The sequence below is a fragment of the Mugil cephalus genome, chromosome 16 (assembly GCF_022458985.1).
Source record: "Mugil cephalus isolate CIBA_MC_2020 chromosome 16, CIBA_Mcephalus_1.1, whole genome shotgun sequence".
In the NCBI taxonomy this organism is placed as follows: Eukaryota; Metazoa; Chordata; class Actinopteri; order Mugiliformes; family Mugilidae; genus Mugil; species Mugil cephalus.
Window position 1 is genome coordinate 7,475,927 of NC_061785.1, and position 26,085 is coordinate 7,502,011.

The 26,085-nt window shown below is 45.1% G+C and overlaps 1 protein-coding gene across 3 annotated transcripts in view; it reads right to left on the bottom strand.

Moving 5' to 3' along the window:
* Positions 1–26,085, bottom strand: part of LOC125022172 (C-terminal-binding protein 2) — a 102,051-nt gene that overhangs the window by 36,937 nt on the left and 39,029 nt on the right. Inside the window, exon 2 of one of the 3 annotated variants that reach the window (XM_047608560.1) lies at positions 19,236–19,444. In XM_047608560.1, coding sequence (XP_047464516.1) covers positions 19,236–19,293 — 58 coding nt within the window. In that variant the 5' untranslated portion in view covers positions 19,294–19,444. Of the gene's footprint in view, positions 1–8,074; positions 9,975–19,235; positions 19,445–26,085 lie in introns of those variants that run through there. The other 2 variants (XM_047608557.1, XM_047608559.1) reach the window with 2 other exon arrangements.

Sequence of the window (26,085 nt, forward strand, 5' to 3'; positions counted from 1 at the left end):
TGGCTATTAACCCATCGAAGCTGCGGCCCAGCTGTGCTCCATTACGATAAATACACCGGGGTCGCGGGGTCTTGTCAGCATCAGATACTACGAGGTGTCCACTTACAGCCTTTTAAAGCTCACTTTGCTAAAGAGTTACGGCCATTTTCATCATCGCAACACCCCACCCCGCCCCGCACGCCCCCTCCTCCCCCCTCCCTTAACACACACACACACACACACACACACACACACACACACACACACTTTTCAGGCCCCTCCGAAAAAGAAACTCCCACCCTCCCGCCTTTCCAGATGATATTTCACACTTCCTCTGACAGCGCGGACCTCTTCCCCACCACCGACTACACTCCCACTGTAACTGGAGTTTTTGGCCTCAAACAACATGACACCTGGAACACCTGACACCTCCAAAGCCGGCGCTTTATTCGGCCACTTAAAGCAAAATGAGGTGGATGGAGGTTCTCAAATAATAATAAAATAAAATTAAAAAAAAAACGAAAAAGGAGGAGCACGGAAAAAAAAGAAAAAAAAAATGTTTCCTGGAAGACAAAACCTGTTTGATTCATAGGAAAATAAAACCGCTTTCTTCTCCCCAATTGTCAGCCATTACGGCTCTGTTAAGAATAGTTTTGGAAGAGGTTAGCCGGTTAAAGCCTTTTGGCTGCTTCCTGCAGGAACATTTGGTCTTTGTACGGCCTGGGAATGCTCTCTTAAAAGGATTCCTGGGTAATTGTCTGTGCTGGAAAATGGACCGTAATGACTGAAGGGCAACATGGTAGTAGTAGCGTAATGGCCGGTGAGAGCGACTGAATGCGCGGCATGTACGCACCACATACGAGATAAGGGTCAGCGTCTTCAGGGTTTAGCCTGCTCATAAAGACGACGAAAACAACGAAATATTGTAAAGTTGCAAAAATGTGGGAAAAATCTAAAAGCGCAGAGGGTTGAAGGATATTTTCCCCGCCGCTCGTTTTAACACACGGGAGACGTTCAGACCGGCTCGGCTGTGTTTCGCTGGCAGCATTGATTTGCAGCACGGGCCGCAGATCAAACCACAGGACAAAAGAACGGGCGTGATGACAATGGAGGAGCACACGGTCTGCGAGTGACAACCGGTCGATCCGGATCTGGACCGCAGCCCGACCACAGGCGTCCCCCCGCTTCCTGGAAGGAGGAGGGAAGACCTCACGACCACTGGAGGAGAAGGCCAATCAGCCGCACCTCCACGACGGGGCGACCCACTGTGGTGGAGTGTCCAGGAGAACGGAAGATTATTTTCATCTCTTCCTCACTCTTATTTCTCTTTTCCCTTGCTTCCTCCTTCCTCCCCCCTCCTAGTGAATAAAAAAGTAAATATGTAGGCAAGGTAAAGCAATCGGTTAACCTTTGAAATACCCCGGCAATGAGATCTGCACCTCTTTACTCTTTTCAGCTGCACAAAAAAAAAGAAGAAGAAGAACAGAGGAGAGGGGGGACACACACACACACACACACACACACACACACACACACACAATGTTGGCCACCACTTCAGAGGGGATATTCAATATCCATGAGCTTTTTCATTTCACACTGATGAATAATTCAGGGTGACCTGCCCACCACCACCACCACCACCACCACCACCGAGCGAGAGGGAGAAGGAGAAGGGAGGGAGGGGGAGGGGGAGGGGGGAGGAGGGAAGGGAGACGAAAAGGAGAAGGTCTGGGGAGGTGGGCAGAGGTGGTTGTCTTGTTTTAGTGGATGCAGCTGTTGCCGCTCGGCGCGCACAAAAAACCCGTCTCCTCCCCAGCTGCTGCCGCGAGAGGGATAAAACCGACGGCGGGTAATTGGGGGAGATTATATCAAAGCGCGCTGCCATTCTTGCAGCGTGAGCGGTGAGCACACATCGCCGCCATCCTGTAAACAAAACTGCCGCGAGATTAAGAGGAGGGGAGGAGGAGGAGGTGGAGGGGGGGTCTGGAATAAACATGACAGCGCAATCTCCCAAAATAGGTGAATGAACCTTCTCAGCAAACACAGATGAGGACACAGAGCACACACACACACGGCTAATTTTGCTATTAGAGATTAGCATTTACCTTTAGAGGTAAGGCGGACGCTACATTCATCATCGCAGGTTGACAGATGGCTCATAAACACACATCTAGACTCATTACACCTCTAAAGAGCCATCAACAGTTTGACAGTCGCCGCGGCTCCAAAGTGAGACAAATGCCCGAAACCTCGCGGCCTCACTTTTTTAAGCCCAGGAATAATACTTGGTTTCTGACCCCCGCGCAGGGGTCAGCTGCTACTATCGCAAACACACACTCAAACACTCAAGCTGTCACAAGCAGGGGGGGACCAGCTGTTCCCCATTCGCTCGAAAAAAAAAAAAAAAAAAAAAAAAAAAACTCCACGGGTTGGCTGAACTCACAGAAACCATTAATCCCTCTGTGAACGCAACCGATGGTTTGGAAAGATCAACCATGAGAAAAACGGCGAGGGAGGGGGAGGAGAGAGAGAAGAGGGGGACGGGGCTCCGCCACAACACTTTTTCCACCCTTTTCCTTTCACTTTGTTTTTTATATATATATATAATTATTTTTTTTTTTTTTGCTAAGACACTACAGCAGCAGCGGAAAAACAGATTTCCCTGGCCATATTTCCCCCGGGACACAAACAATACAGAGGTTGAGCGGAGATGGAGGAGCAGATAGTTCATGAAACATTTACCAGGTTCTCGGGGAAACTGGAGCCACGTGTCGGAAGAGGGCAGCCTACAGCGGAGTTGATATTGTTTTCTATTTTTTTTAAATGATTTTTATCTTGATTTTTTTTTTTTTTTTTTGAAGTTCAGTTTGGCTTCAGTTGTGAGTTTACTCACTTCAGTTTCAGTTTTATTTGTTTTTCGGTCGTCCAAAAAACTGCTGGACTTGTAGAGCTTTAAATCTAAATAACTGGTGGAAAGATATAAATATATATATTTATTTTATTTTAAAACGTGTCCAAAAATTCTCCAAACTGAAGACAATATATGCTCTTATTTATTTATTTTTATCTTATTTTCGTTTTTCTGTTTTTTTTTTTTTTCAGTTTACATCATGAGTATTTTTCTAGTCTCGTTTTGACTTTTTATTTCTCTCAATAAAAATGTTTTTTTCAATAAACTTCTAATAGTAGTGTTAATTGTGAAGAAGAAACGTTCCTCTTTAAGATACTACGTTAAGATACTACTACGTTGGTGTGAGTCATTTATACACTCATCACGTCTGGCTCGCTCTGTAAAAACACCATCCAAACACTAGTCTGCGCTGTCTTTATTGCCAGTCGGGTTAAGTTTTGTTTCTACTTCCTGCTTCACTTTCAACAGTGGTAAATGGTTTCGCCGAAATTGTACCTCCTCTGTTAACCTTTCCTCAATGAGCTCCATCGTTATATAACGGGAAACAGCGAAGCGGAAACATGCTACTAGCAAACGGACCAAACGCAGCGCTGCGTCGTGTAGCTACATTTCTGGGGAGGTGCACGTCACTTAAGGTGCTAGAGTCTGCAAAAGGTCTGAGCTGTCGCCATAGATGACAGTAGCAAATTAGGCCACGCCCCCATTTGGGTAAAAACAAACCTTCTACTCGAGTAATTTTATTTTAAAGTAACAAACCTCTGCACATAAGTAATGTGGACAGCGATTGTTTTACAGGGCCGACATGAATCGTCCAAATATTAAATGTGATCTTTACTCGTCGGATCATTTTCTCAAATAATATATAATAAAGAAACATACACAAAGCATTACGATTCCTACATTATTCTTTTAACTGATGGGTATTTAGCAGCGTTTGTATCAGAGCACGGTTACGCTGAGAACTATAAAGCTCCGTTTAATGACCCCTGACCGACGCCATGTGAGCCGAAACCTCTCGTCTGTCTCCGCTCATTCATATCAGTGGGATTAGCGAGGATGACACAGACTCACACTGACACGTGACGCCTCAATAGTAGCATCAACGCACACATACACGCGCGAGCTCACACATATGCATACACAAATGTGAACAGCAGGTTTTTCTCACTCTGACTCTGTGCCTATTCCTAGACAGGTAGCTTAAAGCCATTAGCCCTGTACAGTAAGAGCAGCTAATACTTCCACATAGGGCGTGTTTACATGCACATGCACATGCTCAGCTTGTGTCATGTGATTTCAAAGGACAGACTGCCACCTTCACGACTCTGGTTCTTGTACAGATGAAACTGTTGGCGCTGACCACTGAGGTCATATACATTCGCCATCAAATGCTTTTTTAATATGTAAAAAAAAAAAAAAAAAACTTCAGTTTTCACTCATAATTATTATGATTACATTCGTACAATTACTCAAACATCCTTAAACATTAAAGCGTTGTAGTCACAGTTGAACGTGCTAAGGTGGAACCAATACAGCCACAACATTATAACCACCAACAGGTTTAAGCAAATAACTTTCACCATCTCGTGGAAATACAACGTTCTGCTGGGAACATGTGGCCTCCAAATTTCCCAAACTGATCAAGCATCTGTGGGTTGATCCACAGAGGCCCCTCCCCTCAACCCACAGGACCCCCCCACTAACAACATTCTGCTACCAGACACCACAGGACGCCCTCAGAAGGTCCATGTCCATTCTCTGAAGAATCACAACTGTTTTGGAGGCACAAGGGAGACCTACACAATATTAGGAAAGTGGTCGTAATGTTATGCCCGATCAGTGTACGCGGTGTGATATTTGGAGGGCAGCAGCAGCAGCAGCAGCATTGTGTATTATTCATTGTTCATAAATCCATGTATCCCGAGACGCGTATACTTTGAAGTTGCATGTGTTGGATCAAAGCTCTATGCCCTCATAAAAATCAACGGCAGATTGTCTGCACAAGACAAGACAAACACTACCTTGACTCTGCAGTATACACACACACACACACACACACACACTGGTGTGGCCAGAAAAAAAAAAAAAAGGCCTCGCTGACACAAAGCGAATGCTCTTTCTGGCTAGTTAGTGGAAAACAGGACAGGAGTGAAATCAATGTCAGACACCTGAACAAAGCCGTTTATCCAAGGACAGCTGAGAGCACATTAGGCATGAATCCTCAGGAATGTCCTTCCAAACACATGCTGCCAAATTAAAATCTCATTCAGGCTCTCATGGGAACCATGCACTGGAAAGTTACGCAACTATCATAACATTAACAGCGATGGCTTCCACTCGAAGCGGGGGGGAAGGGTGGGGAGGGGGGATGACTACCCTCTCAGGAAGCAGAGGAAACAACCTGGGCACCGGTGTCACCAAGAGAACAGATTTAATACAGGTGAACACGTCAACTGACACGTCCCATATGGCTACGGAGAGACGCTGCCAAGTCCTGCTCTCACTCCTTCCTGTCAGCTTTAAGCCCCACGCCCCCAAATCTCCAGCCAAGAAAAGTACAGCTGAAGATGTTCTGCGGATTATCTCCACAAAGAAACCACGTGCGACTGTCCACCTCGGTTAATCTAGCGAGCACGCACAAAACGCAGGCTACCAGCCAATCACGCCTCTAGCTAGCGGGGTGGCTATTCCGCCTCACGTGACACTGACGGTTTACCCACCTGTGCTGCTCTGTGGGATGCCACTGACAGACAGCTCCATGGCCAATGTGAGTGCTGCAAGGCGCTCTCCCTACTTTAGGTGGAAGGGAACTGCTGCAAATAAGCTCGACTCGGCCGCTTAATGCCATTATTAACACTACTTACAGCTTTAGCCAACCAAGGCAGCGCCTGGTGGAGAGGTGTACACAGGCAGGGCCCTCCCACCCGCAGCTTTTACATAAATACTTTTTTTAGGTGCTACCAATCTCCTTTGTGCTTCTAAAAGACTTTGCTGCTTTGAGAATAAATTTGAATTAAACAGCGTGGAAATGCGGAAGCTTTCGACGGCCTAGTGGAAATGTACACTTTGATGTGAGGCAATAAAGAGGAAGAGCGGTTTTGCATCGGAGGAACTTCCAATTTATTCAGCGGGTGCAAAAGGAATAATGTCTCAAACTTTTCATCAACGCGCACGTTTGAACATAAGACGGCCCCGCGTGCAACAGGGGAGAGGCTCTTCGAGGATGTGCTCAAGCCTTTGCAGAAAAGCAATAAGCAATTTCTTGAAACATAGAGAAGAAGAAGAAAGAAAGAAAGAAAGAAAGAAAGAAAGAAAGAAAGAAAGAAAGAAAGAAAGAGGGGGGGTTTCATTAAGTGCCCTGCTACATCTCATGATTTTCACCCAATTTTCTCCTGCTCCAAACTGCAAAAGAGAAGGAGTAACAAGTGCAATAAATGAATAAATAAAGAAATAAACGTGCAACACTGCAGGCAGAACTCCAATTTTCCCCTTTTTCCTTAAATGTTAAGATTATCTGCCACTGATTACACGCGTTGCTTAGCAACACACAATTAAGACGTATGCTTTCCGACGGGCGGCAAGGGCTGCCCATTATCTTATGACGTTACCGAAGCAACAAATGTCTGTTACATGCAAATGAATTTGTTGTGCGAAACGTGAAAACCTGTTGTGGGGCCGCCACCGCGACCTTGAGAGGAAGCTGAACGAGAGGACCACTAACGCCCCCCCACCCCCTCCCCCGTAACACACACCTCCTTCTCCATCCTCCCGGAGTTCGCTTCAGATTTCCTTGACAACACGTTAAGTGAAGCCACTTCATAAAAGTCATTAGTCTATAACAAGTGCAAGCAGCCCACAAAGTTAAAGGGTTACGTCGCTGAAAACGAGGTTAAAAGATTTCATTCTTCCCTAAGCTAATCAGATTCCATCGGCAGGGAAATATATCCGCTTGTTAAGGAGAAATTAAGGCCTTCGTGTATGAAAATAAGCCGAGACGACGCCTCACTGGAGGATTCACTCATCACTATTTGTATTAACCTATTATGAGACAAAAAAAAATAAAACAAAAAAATCCTCAATCACAAGAATATGCGGTGCAATAACAAAGCTGTTATTGCACACGTACAAGGTAAACTGAGTATTGATTTAGTGATAATTTCCTTCAAGCTGTGACACTATAAAAAAAAAGAAAAAAGCTGTAATAGAATTGCTGAAAGGTGAATAGAACATCACAGCTGCTGTTTACAGAAATTGATTTTAATACCAAACACCTTAGAAAATGTCGAGTGAAAACAGCAGAGTGGAAATTTACTTTGAAATTACTGGGGGTGAGTTTGACTTTAACCGTCAGTGCAACAAGGAGACTTTTAGTCAGTGCAACCACAATATCAAGGAGGGTGTCTATAAAAACAGTTACCTATTATAGACTACGCAAACATACATCCAATTAGTGTAATTGGATTTGAGCCAGTTAATCCATTGATTACGAGAGAGTGCACTGTAAAATAGAATGACAGTAACTTGGCATCACAAAAATAAACTTTCCCTTGAGTGTTTAGATCTAGTCTAAAAATGAACATCAATAGTATAATAGGAGAACAGCTGCACAATGCTGTATTTAAACAGTGCTGTCTAATGTGTAAGCGTCTTAATCAGATTTTTTTTTTATACCACAACCAGAGAGAAAACTAAAAATTAGGAAAAACACTGAAAAATCATGGTGGTCAGCTCCAAAAGCAAACTGTTGCTTCAAGAGATTTTCAGCCAAAAACTTAAGCACGAAAGAACAAGACCAAAAACAATGTTGACCTCAATAACAGGAAAGCTGCTCATGAGATATGTTTCAACTTGATGATGTGAAAGGATCCCCTCTGGCAAATGACACAACTCTGTTGCAATACATGTATAAATGGTTTAAAAAAAGACCTCTCAAAGCAAAGCTGCTTAACTTGTCAGATGCATCTTACATGCTACTCCTTCATTCAAAAACGTGGCTTTTTTTTCCTATTTTTTTTTTTTTTGTAGCACGCCAGAAATCTATCATATATAGGATTAAGTCTTACTATGCATCAAATCTACATGAAACAAAATCTACAAAAAAATAAAGAATTTCAGCAAGGACAAGAGGGAATATAGATGAGAGGGTTTAAAGGTATTTGTGAAAAAGGTTAAATTTGAAATTACTTGTGTCAGGTGTGGTGGCCATAGTTGAGACTATGACAGGCGGACCAGTGCGTCGTCCCACCAGCTTGGTGTTGTTAAGGTTTTGTGCTTGGAAAGTGGACGAAGAAGTTACGGGAACAATGGTACTCTCTGGTGCAGCGTTGATCCCTTTCCGCAGAAGTTGTGGGCTGTGAAGCGGGCTCGGTGCTCCTACAGGCGATGCTGGGGGAAGGTTGGGGGCCCTCTTCATCAGCTCCATGGGGGAGTAGGAGCCAGAGAAGGTTTTGGGCGCCGCTCCAGGCGTTCCTGGAGCTGGAGGAGGCTGTTGTCCGAGAGCAGACATGGCGAGACCAGTGTGTGCATTGTACATGGAGAATGGTCTTCCCTGAGTAACGGCACTACTACATCCTCCGGGGCTTAGTGGGAAAGCTCCAGTTGCCATGGGCCGTGCTCCTGGGTAGGTGGTGGTTTCCAGGAGATGTTGAGAGGGTGCGCTGCTGGGTCTTCTACCAAGAAATTCTCCCATCCTTGGGGACACTGTCTGTAGGGTGGTGGGAGGCTGCTGGATCAGGCTGGGGTCCATGGTCAAACCTTGGGGCTGCATGTAAAGGTCGTTGCGATGGCTGAAGCTATTGGATCGGGTACGTGCTGCCATCCCTCCGGTCTTACAACCAAGCACCACACGGGACAGAACACGGGCCTGGGCCAAGTTAGGAGCCACAGACCGGACATCGTGGTCTTCCATCATCGCCAGGGTGGGAGTGGAATCGAAGCCATGTTGCAGCAGGAGAGTAATTGTGCTTTCAGCCAAGCCTTCAGCCCGAAGGAAAGATAAAAAGGCAGGGTCCACCATCTTCTTGGGGTCTGCAGCACTGGGATGGTGAAGAGGCAAGCTGGATGTCATTCCAGCTGTGGCAGCCACCATGCCTGAGCTGGGGTCATAGCTGGGGTCATAAGGCAGCCTTTGGGAGGCTACAGCTCCGTAAGCCCGGGGCAGAACTCCGTCCATTCCCTGAGAAGCTGGGTCCACCACTGACTTGGTGGCAGCTGGCTGGCGGTGTTCCAGGGACAAGCTGTTGATACTGTTATAAGCCTGACGAGCAGAGAGAGACGACGGCTCGGCAGCGTAAAGAGGAAGAGGGGGCTGAACCCCGTAGACCACAGGAGAGGAAGAGCGGCCACCAATACGCTGGACGTCTGGGATCATCTTAGATCCCAGACTTTCCCTATACAAACGGCTCAGCTCATGGAGGGGAGGGGGAGGAGGTGGAGGAGGAGGAGGCGGCGGTGGGGGAGGAGGCGGAAGGGGAGGACGCGTGGGAGTAGGGGTAGAAGCTGAGGCCAATACGGAAGGTGTGGCCCACGCCTGTCCTTGATCCCAGGTAGGCCCCCCCGCCCCGGTGCTGGGCCCATAATGCGAGGCTGATCTGGTGAGTAAGTGCTGGTTATCCCTGTAAAACCCAGACTCTTCAAGCGACTGACCAGATAAGGTTGCGTCAGCCAGGTAGTAATCCTGAGGAGGTGCCGAAGCCCGGCCTGCCATGACTTGCCTGAGGTAGAGGCTACTGCTCAGATCGGGCACAGAGTTCTTCCTCAGCAGCTGCTGTCCATGCTGTTCCTGCTCGATCTGTCTGTACAGGGAAGCCTGGTGGACCGAGTCCTGTTTCGGATGAAGATCTAAGAGATGGTGAAACCACACTCCACCGTCTCCCCCACCTAGCGCCAAAGAATTCCTACGTCCTGCCACCGTACCACAGTAGTGACAACGACTTGCAGAACCGCCGTTCTGGCCTTCACTCCATTCAGCTCCTTGCTGGCCCAGAGAGCCACCAAAATGCGACTGCTCGCTTGAGTTAGGCATCAGTGAAGACAATAACGAGGACAGCTATAAAAGCGGAAAATAGAGCCATGTATTGGGTTTCAACTCTCCGGTTACACTCACCCCCCCAATCAAAAAGGACGAACAGAGAGGAGAGAAGAAAAGGTGAAGCAGAAGTTACCCCTTTACCTGATCAGCAGCTGTGGGCTCCCCCCTCCCCTCACACTTAAGTCTGTGCTATCACGTAGCTCCCTGCTGGCAGCCTATCTAAATAATTCATCCCTGGAAACATTAGAAATCCACAAGGAGACAGGTACAACATGATAAACACACACATACAGTATACACAGAGGCAGAAAGAAAAGCAACACACCTTCAGAGCGAGGATCTACTCCACTCTACTCTCAGCAGGGACCATGCTTGTGCTGGGCCATCACGGTTACCTTCCAAACCAAAAACCCAATGGGTGAGATATTGGGGTAAAAACACATGCCGGACAGTGGCAACAGAATGGAGGAGGGGACGAGACGCACTAATCCAATGGGGGTTGTTGCACGCCATTGGCAGAGACGGTCTGTTCGTTCACTGTATTTTGCCACGAGGGGATTAGCTTCCTGCTTAAATCCACTGCCTCCTGTGACATCACTTGAACTAGATAGTGTACACAGGCTGCTGGAGTGTAAACCTCCGGTGTTTATGATACTCACTGCTCACCTCTCCATTGGCCAACAACCGCTATCCCCTCTAGGCATGAATGGATCCTCCCATAGGGACACAGGAGGTTGGGGGCTGATACGTACGTAGTCCCAGGAGAGAGGGGTGGTAACAATGGCCACTCGCTTAAGTATTACTGAGGGTCACATTTAATCTGATGGCTGCGAGAAGGAAGCTAGAACATGCACCACTTGAACCACGAGGATTGCACAGCCTCCTCTACTGGACAACTGCAGATTCACATATTGAGTGTATGCAAAAAAGGTCTCACGTTAACGTACTACACAGACATAAGGGATCATAAAACAGAAAAGCAGGGCAATCTTAAATTTTAGAAGGTGCTATGAGTAAAGTGGAATTAGTGCACATCAGACTCCCAAGTTGCAGCCTTGTCAACTGCAAACAATTAACATTCACATTATCAATGAACTCCTTTATTCTTAGTCTCATTTCCACTTGCCCGTCGTTACTGCTATACATAAAGCAGATGTGCAACAGAGCAATGCGGCTTATCTGAGATGTTACCATCAGCGAGATAACTGCCAGTGTTTACTTGCCGTGACAAGAGAAATGTAAACAGCAGCAGGAGGAGAAGAAGGGAGCTTTGATAAGTATGTGATGGGAAAAAGGCAGATAAGGCGAGGGGCTGCCAGTTTTGACTTTACCTCTAAGGCCAACAAAATGAGATAGGACAAGGCAGCGGAAGAGGATAGGATCGCACCAACTGGACTGTGACAACTAGATTGACTACATGCTTGTTTCTATTCTGTGAGAAGGGGGAAAAAAAGTGGCAACAGGGCTTTAAAATAACATTTTTTTTTTTTTTTTTTGCAGCAAGTCTCCAGTGGCATCATCTGGATGCTCCCGAAGCTAAGATGCTGAGACAGCGTGACCGAGATGGGCTAAATTTATAACAGTTTAGGACTCACAAGAGACTGCTATAGTGCTGGGATTCTTTATGTTGTCCCGCTACCTGTCAAGTCACAGGGGGAAGACGCTATAACCAGCTCCAGCTTGGAGCTTAAGTGATGCAACGATGATATAAAATCAAATTCCAACAATAGATTTAAAAAAAAATAATAAAAAAATCTTGGAACATCCAAATTGGAGAACATTAAATAGGTCGAACAAAAAAGAAATCAGAACATCCCCGGTTTCCAGGCAGCCTTGCGCAGTCCATGATGATGCACATGTACAGCATGTTTCCTTTCATTAGAGGTAAAGCATACCTAGCAATTTCCTTCCAGTGATTTCTCAGCACCGTCCTCCCAGGCACGAGTCTCCCTGCGCTTTTTTGTCAACGGTGAGACACACCATTAATCACTGCGTTGTATCTCTCCGCGGCGATCGCAGACAATAACTTCTTTTAATAAGCCCCTACCAGGGCCGCGTGTCACTCAGATCCCCGCTTCCTGACAAAATATTAATAACAATAATAAACATCTCAAGCGCGGCCGCGACGGTGTTGCTAAAAGTGAAACAAGGATATGGCGTATCATATCTCCCATCAGGCAAATTGCTGCAGTTCCCACAATTCATAAGCGGGAGAAGCCGGGCTACCGAATTCATCTTCTCTGCGCTCTCTGACGTGCCTCTCCTGAGAGCTGCTCCATAATTAAGTGAGCATGCTACACCACACTCATCAAGCAACAGGGATCCTGTATTTTGCAAGTATGCATAATACAATAAAAGAAAACTCCAAAACCCACACTGGATATTTGGTGAACAACATCCAAATGTATGCCAACTCTCTGCTTGCTAGCTCACAGCCAGTCATACGGCTCTGTGAAAGACCTCTAGGTACAATGTGTTGAACAGACGTCCAGCAACAGTCATGCCTTTGGAGCAATCTGGCCATCTTTCTAGGGCACAGGACGCTAACGGCAGGACTTGGCAGGCAGCGCAGGCGGAGATAGCTGCAGAATGATTTAGATAGCTGCGACTCTACAACTGCCGAACCATTAAACTTTCATGGGGACTTCATAAATTAAAACCGTGACTGGAAGAACTTGAAAATTCTACTCAATTACTGTGATTGTACAGTATATTAAAGTTTTAACGAGCCTCTGGGCACTTTTCTCATTCCAACACAAGTAAAGGGAGGAATGAGGGGTGACGAGGAAAGAAAAACACATGGTACCAATTCTGGTCCGATGGCTTTCGGGAGGGTTTACATCTGCTGCGCTATCGAGACGCCGTCCTCCGCCTCTTTACCACCTCGCGTCTCTGCAGAGCACGCCGCGGCGTGTCACACATTTGCAAGGTCGGAAGAGGAGGAGGAGGAGGAGAAGGAGGAGCGCGGGGCCGAGCGAGAGCCGCTACAGGGCAAGACCTCTAGTAGATTTGGTGAAGCATCTGATTAGAGTCTTGTCTTCCATTTTAGCGGCTCGGTTTGTTCCATCTTTGCCTCGTGCGCAGCCCCGCTCTCCGCCTGCCTATCATTATCAAGCCAGTGGCCCATACTGCATCACAGATGGGGCAGACAGAAGGGAGAGACGACAGCCCGCTTGCTTTTTGGAGAGACGAGGAGTGTGCAGCTGAGTGAGAGAAGAGGGAGGGAAGGAGACGGGAGAGAAGGATAGAACAGAGAATACCATTTGCCTTCAGTTAAACGATTACATTATAAACAACCAAACCGTGGTTTTAAGCAGTGATGTAGCGAGGAGGGGGGAACTGAACGTACATGCACAATGAACTCAAAAATGGCATTTACAGTACGCGCATCTCCTGCGATGTTAATGCATGGTTTCGCAGGCACTTTCTATTTTACAAGAGCTTAAAGATCATGGGCTTTACATACATATTCACGAGATTAAAAGGTGCCCGAATCTCAGCAGTCGTACTAAAATCCTGAGAAAACACCAACGTGCAACAGTGGAAAATTAGCACTATTCTGATTGGGAAAAAAAAAAGTCTGAATGAGGGTTTGATGTCAGCATTTCATGCAGATTCCAACCGTCGATGATAAAGACGCACCGCGGTCTCTATGCGACGAGATACGAAAACAAAGCGAAGGCTTCTTCACTTCTAAAGAAGCCACTTAGACGAATGGTGAAATATCTTCATCCACACACCATGACCTTACACTTACACTGATCAGCCATCATTAAAACATGTTACTTAGACATGTACCATATACCTAGACCAGACCAGACCAGTGCTGTTTTTCATGTTTTTTTGAGTTGTTCCTAAACTGATCAGGTCCCTGTGCTCCCCTCAACCCATAGGCCCCACTAACAACATCCCATTGGCAGACACTACAGGACACCCTTAGAAGGCCCATATCTGATGAGTCACAACTGTCACAATTATAGAAGGTGGTCATAATGTTATGCCAGACCAGTGTAGATGCCCCACGTTCCTCCCGACACAGTTCCCTACTACATCTAGAGCTTCGTCTTGAATTCAGTACACATCTTCTTTACCATTCTTGGGTGATAAGCCCTTGCATGAGGGCCTGTGTTGTCTCAATCATCTCTGAAAGTGTCGAATTAAAATATCAAATTTACTCGAAAGACTTTCCCTATATCTGAGATTTCATATATTTCTTCTTAGTTCAGTCAGTCAATATGAGATCATCGTTTCATTTCATAGTTCACACAAAACAAATTTGCTTACACACAAAGGAACATAATCAACGCTAAAATAAAAGAACCATTGTGCGTTTGTTCAGCAACTGATACGGATGAATTATAGTCCTAATTAAACCACCATAAAGTGTCATCGTGTTACACAACACGAATAAAATGCAGATGTTGATTAAAACATTATCTGACTAGATTAGAGCAGCTCTAATCTAACCCAGAGGGGGAAAGAGTATTGCGGTCTACAAGCAAAACAATAATCTTGGCAAGGGAGGAAGAAAAATAAATAAATAAATAAATAAAAATGGATCGGGAGCAGAACTGTCCTCCCTCCCAGCCACTCGGCCCAGTCGCTGCGAAATGATGAACACTGGTTCAGCTCGAATTAAGCCGAGAACATGAAAGGACCCGAGGCTGGCAGGAAACACGGGCCGCGGCAGATCGCTCCTCATCTCCTCAGACGACAGAAACAAATCTCCACCGCTCACGGAGAAAAGGAGAGGGAAAGTCTTTTCTTTTTTTCCCCCCTATTACTCATAACGCTAAATTAAAGCTAATGTTTCCCAGCAGCTGCTTTGATCGAGCTAACTAGCAGCTTTTGATAAAAAAAATAAAAAATAAAACATTTGCAACCAGCTCCCTGCCTCCTTGTTTGCAGACAGGCCAGATTATGCTAAATACATATCAAGGATTTTAATGGCTTAATCAGCCGTGTCATCTAGCCACCGGGTTTTTTTTTTGAGAGGATGGATTTGTGATCCCATTGCCATAAATGCCAATTTAGAAACAGCCCGAATTAACGATTTGGGCTATGATATTTAAAGAAATAATAATAATATAATTTACACCTTGCATGGTGTTGGAAACTGCCTTGGATGACAGGAGTTGTTTTTTTTTTTTAAATGTTGGGAAAACAAAAGAAACAAAAGGCGAAAGCTCTTGGACAGTGAAGAGGGAGTGTGGTCTCAGCAGACGTTTTATTATTATTATCGTTTAAAAAAAAAAGATTGTTCCAGATTTCCACTTGAAAGCGACTGAGAGGCGCAAATCACGGCTTCATCTGCTCTGTGTCCCTTTGCCAACTGAAGCCCGGTTGAAGTGCGAACCTGGATTAAGATGAGTTGCGACCGTCGGCGGCCAAATGGAGTCGGTGGAGGGTTTGTACCTGCGCGTCGAAACCAAAAGCGGTAGTCTCGCTTCGTGTGTGTGTGCGTGCGTGTGTGTGTGTTTTTCCTCCCCGCTCTGAGACAATCGCCATGGCAGCCTTATCACGCCGCTACAAGCAATCGGCGGGACGACTCTGCCTGGTCGCTGGCTCACGAGCAAATCACAAATCACAAGCTGTTTTTTTTTTTTTTTTTTTTCTTTTTTCTTTTTTTTTCCCTTTACGCCCTCACAATGTCCGCCAGAGGACTGATTCACTGATCTTATATGATGGCCATCTGGAGAGCCGGCGCGTGCGTCCTCGTGTGTGTCTGCGAGCGTGCGAGGAGGAACGTCGGCAGGTAAAGCTCACCGCGAAGCATGCATCACAGCAACACCTGTTACCGTCTCTCGTGGGCTTTGAGCTCATGCCCAGCAGAGCAGGCAAACTGTTGTTCCCTCAGGAATGACTAACTACCTCAGCTGTCCGACGCTCGCAGAGATTCGGCATCTGGATGAGAATTGCAACTGTAATCAGGAAGGATTTCCACCGACACGCGGGACACCTGCGCTTTGAAAGATGACCAAGCTGATGACTCACCTTTAAGGCTAAGCTCAATGAATTTCTGTTTGTGTGAATTACTTAACCGTTTAAGACCTAAACATAAATGGAAAAACTTTGGCATTTGAATTACCGTAACTCACCAACGGACAAAAGTAAAAGTGTGACTGTTCTGTAAAATAAAAAAAGCCATCGCGGCAATGACGACGCACCGCTGCTGTTGGCTGCAGGTTGGGTAACGATGCAAGACCAGAGAGAGTTGTTTGGAGGAATTTGTTGGTAAAAACAAAGTTAGTTAAACCATTGAGATGTCACTAAGGACTTCCTGACAAAAGCACAACTTCCCAGTGTTCAGCCACACTTTGAATTTCGCCCCTTCATGGCCTACGTCACTGTGACGTCACAATGTTAACTGGAGACAAAATAGAGGGAAGCATTTTTTTTTTGGTGCCAACACAGAAAAATCCAAAAGACAAGTTTTATCACGTACCAGCCACTGCCAGTTGTCGACAACTTTGGTTTGGCTTTGGCGATTAAAAGAAAGGATTGGAGTGAGACAATTATCAACAAAGTGCACACTTGATGTCAGGTGAAATTAATTTGTAATGCATCATCAGTTTCAGCCTGGATAACATTATGGGTTGGAATAAATCGTGACCGAAATTACGTTAAGTCATTATTTGGGGGATTCTGTTGACATTAACAGCGAGCAACACAACATTAATTGTGTGTTTCAGGGGTGTCCAAGCAGAAGTTGCATTTACTACGTTACCCTCCACAGTGGTTCCACTTACTTCTTGCAATATCTTTGCAGGAGAAGCTTCACTTGATAAAGACAGACCAGACTTCGTCTCCTCTGTGTCCTCTTTTGGTCAAATCGTCCATTCTTGAGTGAGAGTGTAGGGGTCGGTGAGTGTAGTCCCATCAGTCAGAGTCAACTTTTTAAAATAACACTCACGATCTTGGAGAATGAGTGTATTTGTATATTCTCTAAAATATGCACAGCCAAATATGCTAACCGCCGTTAAAAGCTATAGTGTTTCAGATGTTTTGCCTCCAGTTAAGCCCCGCCCCTTAGAAAACATTATATTGTTTACAAACCGTGAAGGGGTCTATAGCGCAAACCATTGTGAGTTATGGTAATTCAAATACTGCAAGCCTTTTTAAGAGGGTTAATGTTCTTGGCCCTCACAGGGGCCGGTAGATTACGGTAGATTACCACCATTATAAAGCCACTGCCAGGAGCAGGACATAAGCACAAAGCCTGGTTTTATCCAACGGTCCAACAGAATCTGATCATGAGCACCTCTAGAAAGCAAAAAAACAAACAAACATTTTTTTATGGAATGGGATTACTATTTCTTGGATTGGACTTCAGCTGGCCAGTGCTTATGTTTAAACCATATATTTTTACTGCACTGTACCACAATACGTACACCAAGGTATTTGTCTCAAGATGAACGGTTGGTTAGTGGGACTAATTCTCCCTTTAGGTGCTGGTAAATTTCCTTAAATTTAATCTCCCTAAATTGAAAAAAATCTCTTGGTGTATATTGACAACAAACAAGATAGTGCAGTCAAAGATTCAAAGCTTCAACAACATAACAGAAAATAGAAATACATCCAGCATCTAGTGAGATATTTCTTAAAAGGAGCAGCCTCGATCACATTTAAGAGTATTTTTTTATATTTGTATGGATTCTGCACTCTGATGTATTTTCCTGGAGTTTTGATTTATTTCTAGACTCCGCACGCAAGCGATTCAGACCGAAAGTTCATCACAAGAGCATGAGCATGAGCATTTTACAGGAAGCGTGGCATATGTCCTTCATTTCATGCGCGCCACGCTGAGGTGCTTACATCACGCTGCAAAACAAATATGCTGGCTCTGGGGGTAATGGTGCGTCTTGCTTCATTTTCCAGCGCTGCAGTCATGTCTGCTTTCTCCCTGCGCTGGCTCCAGGAGGGCCCAGCAGCTTAACAAGCCTCTTGGGGACCCAGACAGCAGAAAGGAGATGATTTTACCTCAGGTCACAGTCTGACAGACACACATACACAGACACACACACACACACACAAACTGGGCCGAGTCAAACAAGTGGGTTTAAAAATGCACATTCACAAGGCTTCAGACACACTTTCTACACCCACACAAAGACCTCTATTTCTTGTTGCCTGGGCTGACTATGTAGCTATGTGCACAGCAGGGGAGGGTTCCTATTTCTTCATGTGCAGGCCCTTCAATGCAACGCCGCCGCTCTCTAATCCGCGACCTAAAGCCTAATAATCACCGCGGTTCGCGATGTAAAATTGGCTGCTTCTTAACAGGCGTGACGGGATGGAAACCATTCAACTCCCCGCGGTGATCTAACTTGAGCTCAGATGTTTAGAGATTCTCCATAAACACAAGTCGCCCAACAGACACTCCTACACAAACACGCCGCGCCTCACGGAGAGGCCAGAGCGCAGCAGTAATCTCATTTATGGCCGCCAGATGACTGCTCGCTGCCGAGGTCAACCGCCGTGCACTGTAGTATCTGACATGCGTTGAGTGCCAGGAAAAAATGATAGCAATCAATGGGCATTGATCACCGATAGGTGTTTGGGTCATGCACGTAGTGGTAGTTGGCTAGAGGATCAGCCAAAGCAATAGAACCACCGTCCTGATATTGTGTAAGTCTACAGAACCAGTTTTGACTCATCAGAGAATGGACGTGGGCCTTCTGAGCGTGTCCTGTGGCGTCTGGAAACAGGATATTGTTAGTGGGGGTCCTTTGGAGTTGAGGGGAGGGGCCTCTGTGGATCAACTCGCAGATACTTGATCAGTTTGGGATCTAGTGAATTTGGAGGCCAGGTCAACACCTTGTGCATCCACATGGTTATTTACTTTTCCAGTCAGTGGTCATAATGTTATGGCTGATCAGTGTATGCAAACAATATCTTCTGAGGCGTGACCCCATCCATCTCTATACGCATAATGACAATTTCATAACACACACACATACACAGGCCACCCCCACTCACCAGACACAGAAGTCTGCCCGGAGTGGTTTTTATGTTGTGGCTGATCGTTTTTTTTAACAGATATATAGAAAGAAACTACACTAACTATTCAGCTGTGGCTTGATATTTAGCCGTTTGTTCACATTCAGTAACTACAGTTCAACCTTTATACGGCGAGGCTCGATTTGATCCACTGCAGCTCCAAACACAAGAAAATCAATACCACACACAGATCAGGTTTAGGTGTTTAGATCGACTCCGAGGCCCCTTGGCTTGCATTAAAATGGCATTTGATGCGACGTGCTCGGTGAAGCGTGGGGGGGACGGGGAAAGTTAAGGAAAGTCACATAACTTTACCTTCGCAGATCCGGTCCAGCCGCTGTCTCTTCACTTTGTGTTTGTCAGTCAGGGACATGGCGTCAAACACGGCACGGGACGGCGCGGCTTCGGCTCGGCTCGGCTCGGCTCGGCACCTTCTCCTCCTCAGCCACAGATACTGACAAGGTTCAGACTCCTAGTGCACTGTCAGCACTATTCCCCGGGGCATACCGCCTCGGCACATACACCTACGGGGAAAGCCACAAAGGAGGGCGGTTAAACACAATGCTGGCGTGCGCACACACGTACCGTCTATACACACACACACACACACACACACACATTATTGATGTAAAAGCGTGAAGAAAATCTCTGACACGGGAAGGCAATAAAGAGTCCTTGACTACAAAGTCACTCAGCCTCCCGCTCACAAAGAGCCAGGGAAGCTGCAGGCAACAGATATCTACAGTCACATTCTCACACACATGCTCTCAGATACTGTTGGTGACAAAGTGCTCCATTTGCTCCGGAGCTCCTGCGCTCTGAAAGCTCCACTTTTCTCTCGTTTGAAGTGTGTTTTTCTTTCCCTGACAAGCGCTCTGAATCTGAAGCTCCATCTAGCTCGTCACTCGGCGCATCTCTTATTGATCGCGGTGGTATTTGAGGTACTCCTCTACTCAAACGCAAACTTTTGTTTTTATTTTTTTATTATTTATTTATTTTATTCTTATTATTTTTTTTACGAAAAAGGCCATTTAAAACAAAGCAAATACGGGAAAGAAACCAGATGGGAGATGAGAGGGAGAGGGAAATTTATCATCTGACAAAGTGAAAGTCTGCACCTGAAGGTTGGCTGTCATGTAATGACACATTCAGGCCAACAGAGGGTAGTTAACATCTACTCACGGAGCAGCACACCATCACGCTTACTTTACACATGTGTACAATGAAGAGTTGCTTCGTTATGGTCAGTTTTTTCTTAAAACATCCAAGCCCATCCAAGCTCTCTACTTTTTAAAAGAAAGCTGGTAAGTGAAGCTGCGTGGCTCTCCATGTTTGGAAGGTTTGGAAGGGGAGGGGGGATGCACAGTTGCAATCGCACCTGAGAATGTTAAATTGCACAGTTTACATTCCTGTATGAGTATGTATCCTGTATTTGGGCACGATTTTGCACTTGCATTACATAATGAGAGAGGATCCGCATCAATAAGAATCAAATGAATGAAACGCAGGATTAAATTAAATTCTACACCGTGCTCAACGGTGTGGAGTTTTCCCCTCACAGTCCCAAAAAAATCTCCCTCTCTGTCGGAAAGCGTAAAAGCTACAGTTATCCCACAAAGTCTTCATCAGCTCTTCGTTGTCAGGATTTAGGGGAGAGGACAAAAAAAAAGAAAAGAAAAAGAAAACAGGACAGGAGCAGCGCTCTCCGTTGCCGTCGGTAAGCAACCAGACTGATGCGCGAGTCGGCCTGTGCTTCGGTCTTTTAGTGGAATATATGAGAAATCCAGTCAAGTCTGGAGCTCGGAGCCAGGAGGCATGTGTGTGGGCGGTAAAATGTGACATTATCATGACACTTCTGCACATATGGGACCATATAGCACCATCGCACTGGGAGGTACACAGAGAAGGAGCGCAACGCGCCATCAGGACATTTTGTTTTTATTATTATTCAAGATTTTGCTCTGAATTCGCCCTCTCTATTAACCAATTATTAGAAATACTCCGTTTTCAGACCGTGTCTAGAGGTCCATATGGAGATTTGATTTCGGAGCCATATGTGTTATTACAATCGGTAAAGGAGACGCTAAGCATCCAAACCCAAATGGAAAAAATAAAGAGTCACGTCAGCAACAGAGGAAGGAACCCTCCGGTAGATTATTTCCAGTGACGGATTGTTTCCAAATTGTCTCAAAATGCTTCACGGAACCTGAGACCCAGAGAGCGAACGCTAAGGCGACGGCTGCAGGGGAAAGCTCCCTGCACACGAAGGAAACCTTGAGCAGAACCCAGCTCATATCTGTTTGAGGCCGGTAGAAGGCAGCGAGCAGCAGAACAGAATATGAATAAAGCAGCATATAAACACTATACAGACAAGAGAAAAACAGGATTCAAAGTATTAATTGCAGAAAAGCTACGCACGGACTGCTCATAAAGTTACTGCTTGTGAGTGAGACGGTGACCCTGAAGAGGCGAAGCCACACACGAGGTTATTTCCAGGGTGTCTTTCTCAACAATACGCCACTCCGGCTCCAGTATGTTAACCGCCGCTGCAAGGCCTCACCCTAATTCATTTCACTCTCCCCCAAGACCCTCCTCCTCCCTTTTCATGTGTCCATCTCTCTGTAGAGCTGCTGCCTCTGAGATTTCTCACACAGAGTCATCAATCACCAGGCCCTCTTCTTCCAGGGCCGTCCACTTATGTATGTGTGTGTGTGTGTGTGTGTGTGTGTGTAAAGAGTGAGAGTGGCAGAGAGGGTGGGAAGTGGAGAAAAGGAGTGCTTGCTGAGGCTAACTAGATCCGCGCATGAGGCCAAACCTTTTCCACTGCTCGTGCCCCTTTTCTGTTTGCAACCAGCTCCTGAGCCGACTGCAAGCGGAGCGAACCCCGAAACCACGGCCAAGCATAATCTCTGTTCTTTAATAAATGCAGGGGAAAGAGAAATCCACAGTGTAAAATAAATAAATAAATAAATAAATAAAGCTGAAAGCTCAGTAAGCAGGATCTGAAAGGGTATTTAGGCAAGGATTTTGCACACTCAATGCAAAAACAAAGGTCATATACATGAATCTTAATATTTAAGAGGCATTAAAAGTCAGATGATCAATAAAACTCCCCGCCCTGTGCAGCCTCCGCTCCCCGAAAGAGAAACATTTGTGCGCGAGCGAGAGCCATTAAATATAGGAATCCATATCTGTGACGGCTGACTCCGTCTCCCAAGGATGGCTCCGTCGTGAGCACAAACTCTGCCCGGTGTCGGTAAACCACAGGGATCACTACTGCCCGTGCACAGTGCGCTTAGGCGGGGGCAGGGCAGTCAGTCGACGAGGGTGGGTGGGTTGCGGTTCGAATACAGCACAACACGCGCACAAAAATGAGTGATCTGTTTGTGATTGAAACCCAGAAAAAGATGAATAAAACTGTAAATATTGGTCAAAACTCGACTGTATTTTTGTTATTGTGGATTATTGAAAGTATATTTATGGCAAAATGGCAGTTTTAACAAAAGTAAATCTGCAACAAGCATGAATCTGTGGTGAGCAGCATGAAGATGCAGCCAAGCTAAGCTAAGCTAAGCTAAACACTAACAAACAAATACGAAAATTGCATTCTGATCGAACGATCTTAAAGGAAAAATAACAGCTTTTTGTCATTTGTCAAGAAACAGAACAAAACTGAATGTTGAAGACTGCTGCTTTTGCCAGATTTTGAAGAAATAACTACGGTATCTACATACAGATATTTGCATATGAATATGCAAATATCTATAGTCAAGGGATAAGATTTCGACAGCGGAAGCTTTGTGGATTCTATATGGAGTCTGGTTGTAGTCCGAAGGATTATTGACCAGGCTTTGGTTTCTGGGAGGTAAACAGTGCGTGGCGAGCAGAAGAGACGCTCCGTTACAGCGCTTCAACAAATGGGCCAACACATCATGTTTGTGGAGCAAATACGTGTTAAACTGATCGCAGACGTCATCGCTAAACTACAGCATCTAGTGTTGCTAGTCGCACTTTAAACAATGAGCAGCTCATGAAACAGAAAGTCATGGCCTAGATATCTGTAATCGGGATTATACTGGTATCTGGGCCGATCCACACATTTTTAAAATGATCGGGTCGGTATGGGGTTTCAATCAAAACTGATTTTTTTGTAGTTATTTGATTTAAGTCTGTCATAAACTAAAACCACGTCCCTTTAGCATCAAAATCTCTTAGCACCCAGATGGTGGCAAAGCTGGCAAAAAGAAAACAAAGAAAAGAACTTCTTCTAACGCAGTGGTAGTTGGTTAGTGTCAAAGCTGCCACAAAATCACATGCCCAACATGGCTGTTATACATTTTGCAAGAAGCGAGAAGTCATTTGTCAATCGGACGGACCTTTTTACTCACGTAGCATTCCGACAACTATTCTGCGTTTGGTCAGAAACTGGAAGTAGGCGTGGTTAATGCGGAAAAGCAGTAATGTGGAAAAACATTAATGCTAGCGTCCACTAGCTGGGCTTCGAGAAGCTAATATTCGCAGTGTGACCGCTAATCTCTCAGCATACTGTGCGTGGGTGCAAGCTGAATGAACTTCTTCTGTTTCTCACAAAGTATAAATTACTTGGCCAAAACAAACTTTGTTCTGCAGTCCTAGGAACGAGAACAAATTTCACGCATCGTGCAGCATGAGCATGTCTGCTGAATGAAGGTACTTTACTGTGGAAAGTATAGTCAGTCAGACTGAAATGTATAAATAGTGCAATGTGGATGTTTTGTGAGGTGATTCTAAGAGATCGTCGCTCAAAAAGAAATGATAAAAATGCAAAATACGGCAAGTATACTTGGCAAGTATGCACAGTATACACTGAACCCTACGGTTCAAAAAGTTTCCCGGGGAGCTGCATTCTCCTAGTTGTATAAGCATAAGTTCTCCTAGTTTGAGAGGGCTGGGTGCATACATGATCTTGGAGAACACAAGTAAGACAAAAAAAGGATTTTATGAATTTCCAGAGGTGGATATTTTGTTAAATTAAGATTAGGTCGGGACTTGAACCGATACTGAATATTAAAAGATCGATACCAGATCGGTGTGCAGAAAAGCCTTGGGACATCCCTAATCAGGATGTTTGTTATTTAGAGCAAAATTTGGAAGAAGGTTCAGATGATTGCCGATGGGTTCTGATGGGATCGGCGCAAATATAAACATCTCATACCTCGATTTTATATGATGGACTTTTGACGTATTAAAAGTAATTTGTAGAGTGAGAAACTATTTCTGGGCGGAGGCCAACCAAGATCATCAAATAACAGGATTAAGCTCAGTGCTTTGACCTCATCTGATGCATCTCAGACGACTCTACGCCGATGACACCATATTCTCCTTACACACCAGTCAATCTAAAAGGTTAATTCTCTGGTAAGGAGGAGGTGTCTCCCCAAGCAGGTTTGTCAATTAACACACTGGTAAATCAACACTAACTGACAGCAATTTGCATGAATGAAAGGGCGTTAGCTTCTAAACTATGAGGATGACTTGGCGGGGACTTGTTCATCATGACATCAGGTTTTAGACTCAAACAAAACAAGGAATTCTGTTGCCCTTGCAATTATATGTTTCCATTTTGACCTTTTATTGACTAAATGCTTCATTATTGCATCAGAGAATGAATGCATAGGATAATCAATAAAGGAAAACATCATTAGCTGCTGTCTGGACAAACACAATTCTGCATAATCCTAGAGAGAATTCTGGTTTTGCCAAACTGACAAAATAATTATATGGTTGACAAATACGAGCAACGCCCCTGAGTTACTTTGATTAGATAGCAGTTACCACCGCCTTTATCAGACACCTGTGGGAGGGGTCATTACGGTAACACTATCGCATCATGTGTTGACACAGAGACTCGTGTGTGATTTGGACGAGCGTTAAGAACCGAACAGACAGGTTGCTTTCTTTTGTTTAAGACAGATGGAGATACGTCTGGACAGGAGGGAGATTGTTAGGAAGCCAAACTGGAGGCTGAATGCTAAGAGAGAGCGAGTCTGCGGATGAGTTTGAGAGATTGAATAATTAAAAAGGTCAGGCTACCTGCCTGCTGCGTGTCGCTTCACACACTCGGGCGAGCACACACACTTTCTAAGAGCAAAGGCTGAAGAGAGACATCATTTGGGGGGGAATGATCATTTTCCCTCGAACACAGTGTAGTTTGTGAACTAATTGGGTGAATCCATAATTAATTTGCTGACATTAAGCCTTGGGGTCCGCTCCAGTAAGACTCCACTTTCTAAGGATGTGAAGGAGTGAGCAGTGAGGCCCCCGGGCTCTCTGCTGAAGGGGAAGACTCTTGTTCTGACACTTCACGCAGCAGGTTCTGACATGTCTAAATCTAAAACGGTACATTTCCACATGTCGGTTAGTTTCTAATACTGTGGGATGCAGAGTTATTCAACATATTTTCAATGCACAACAAATCTATCACAGGTTGCACTTCTCCCACAGCTTCCCCCTTGTCCTCACAAAAGATAAAACATAAATGATAAGAAATGCCAAGCGGGAGCTTTCTAGCGTAGATAAGACATCTAGGCTTTAACCCGACATCACATACACACATTAGGACCCGAAACCCAAAGAAAAGCCTCAGAGTTGCACTCGGATAATAAAAATAACACCTTATTTTGTTTGCCTTGATTGGCAAGCGAGAAAAAGACAGAAACAAGAAAAGTAGGACACCGAGTGTTTTTCTATTTTAGTTGCAAATAGTAGTCACAGAGGGTTGATGCTTTGGCTCCACTTTTTTTTTTATTTCTAAACACATGGCAGGCGTGCAAATTTTAATTCTTTTGATTTGTAATGTTCAGGCGAAATAGGTTGTGCATGTAATTTGTCAGTCTCCATGAAAAAAATATAATGTTTGATTGGAAATAATTGGTGCTTCGGTGGGTTTTCTACAGGTCAACAAACCAGCGATTCTTTGTTGGTGTTCATTACAGCTCAAACAATTATTGGATGAAAATGAATACAAAGAATAATCTGCAGAGCAACTGATAATGAAAACACACTATAATAACATGATAATTGTTTTTCAAATGATTTCCCTGTTAAGTTACTTGGACCATTATTGAGCTTTTGCACTTAGCCCATGTTCCCCCCACCTCCCCATTTATTTTTATTTTTTTAAATC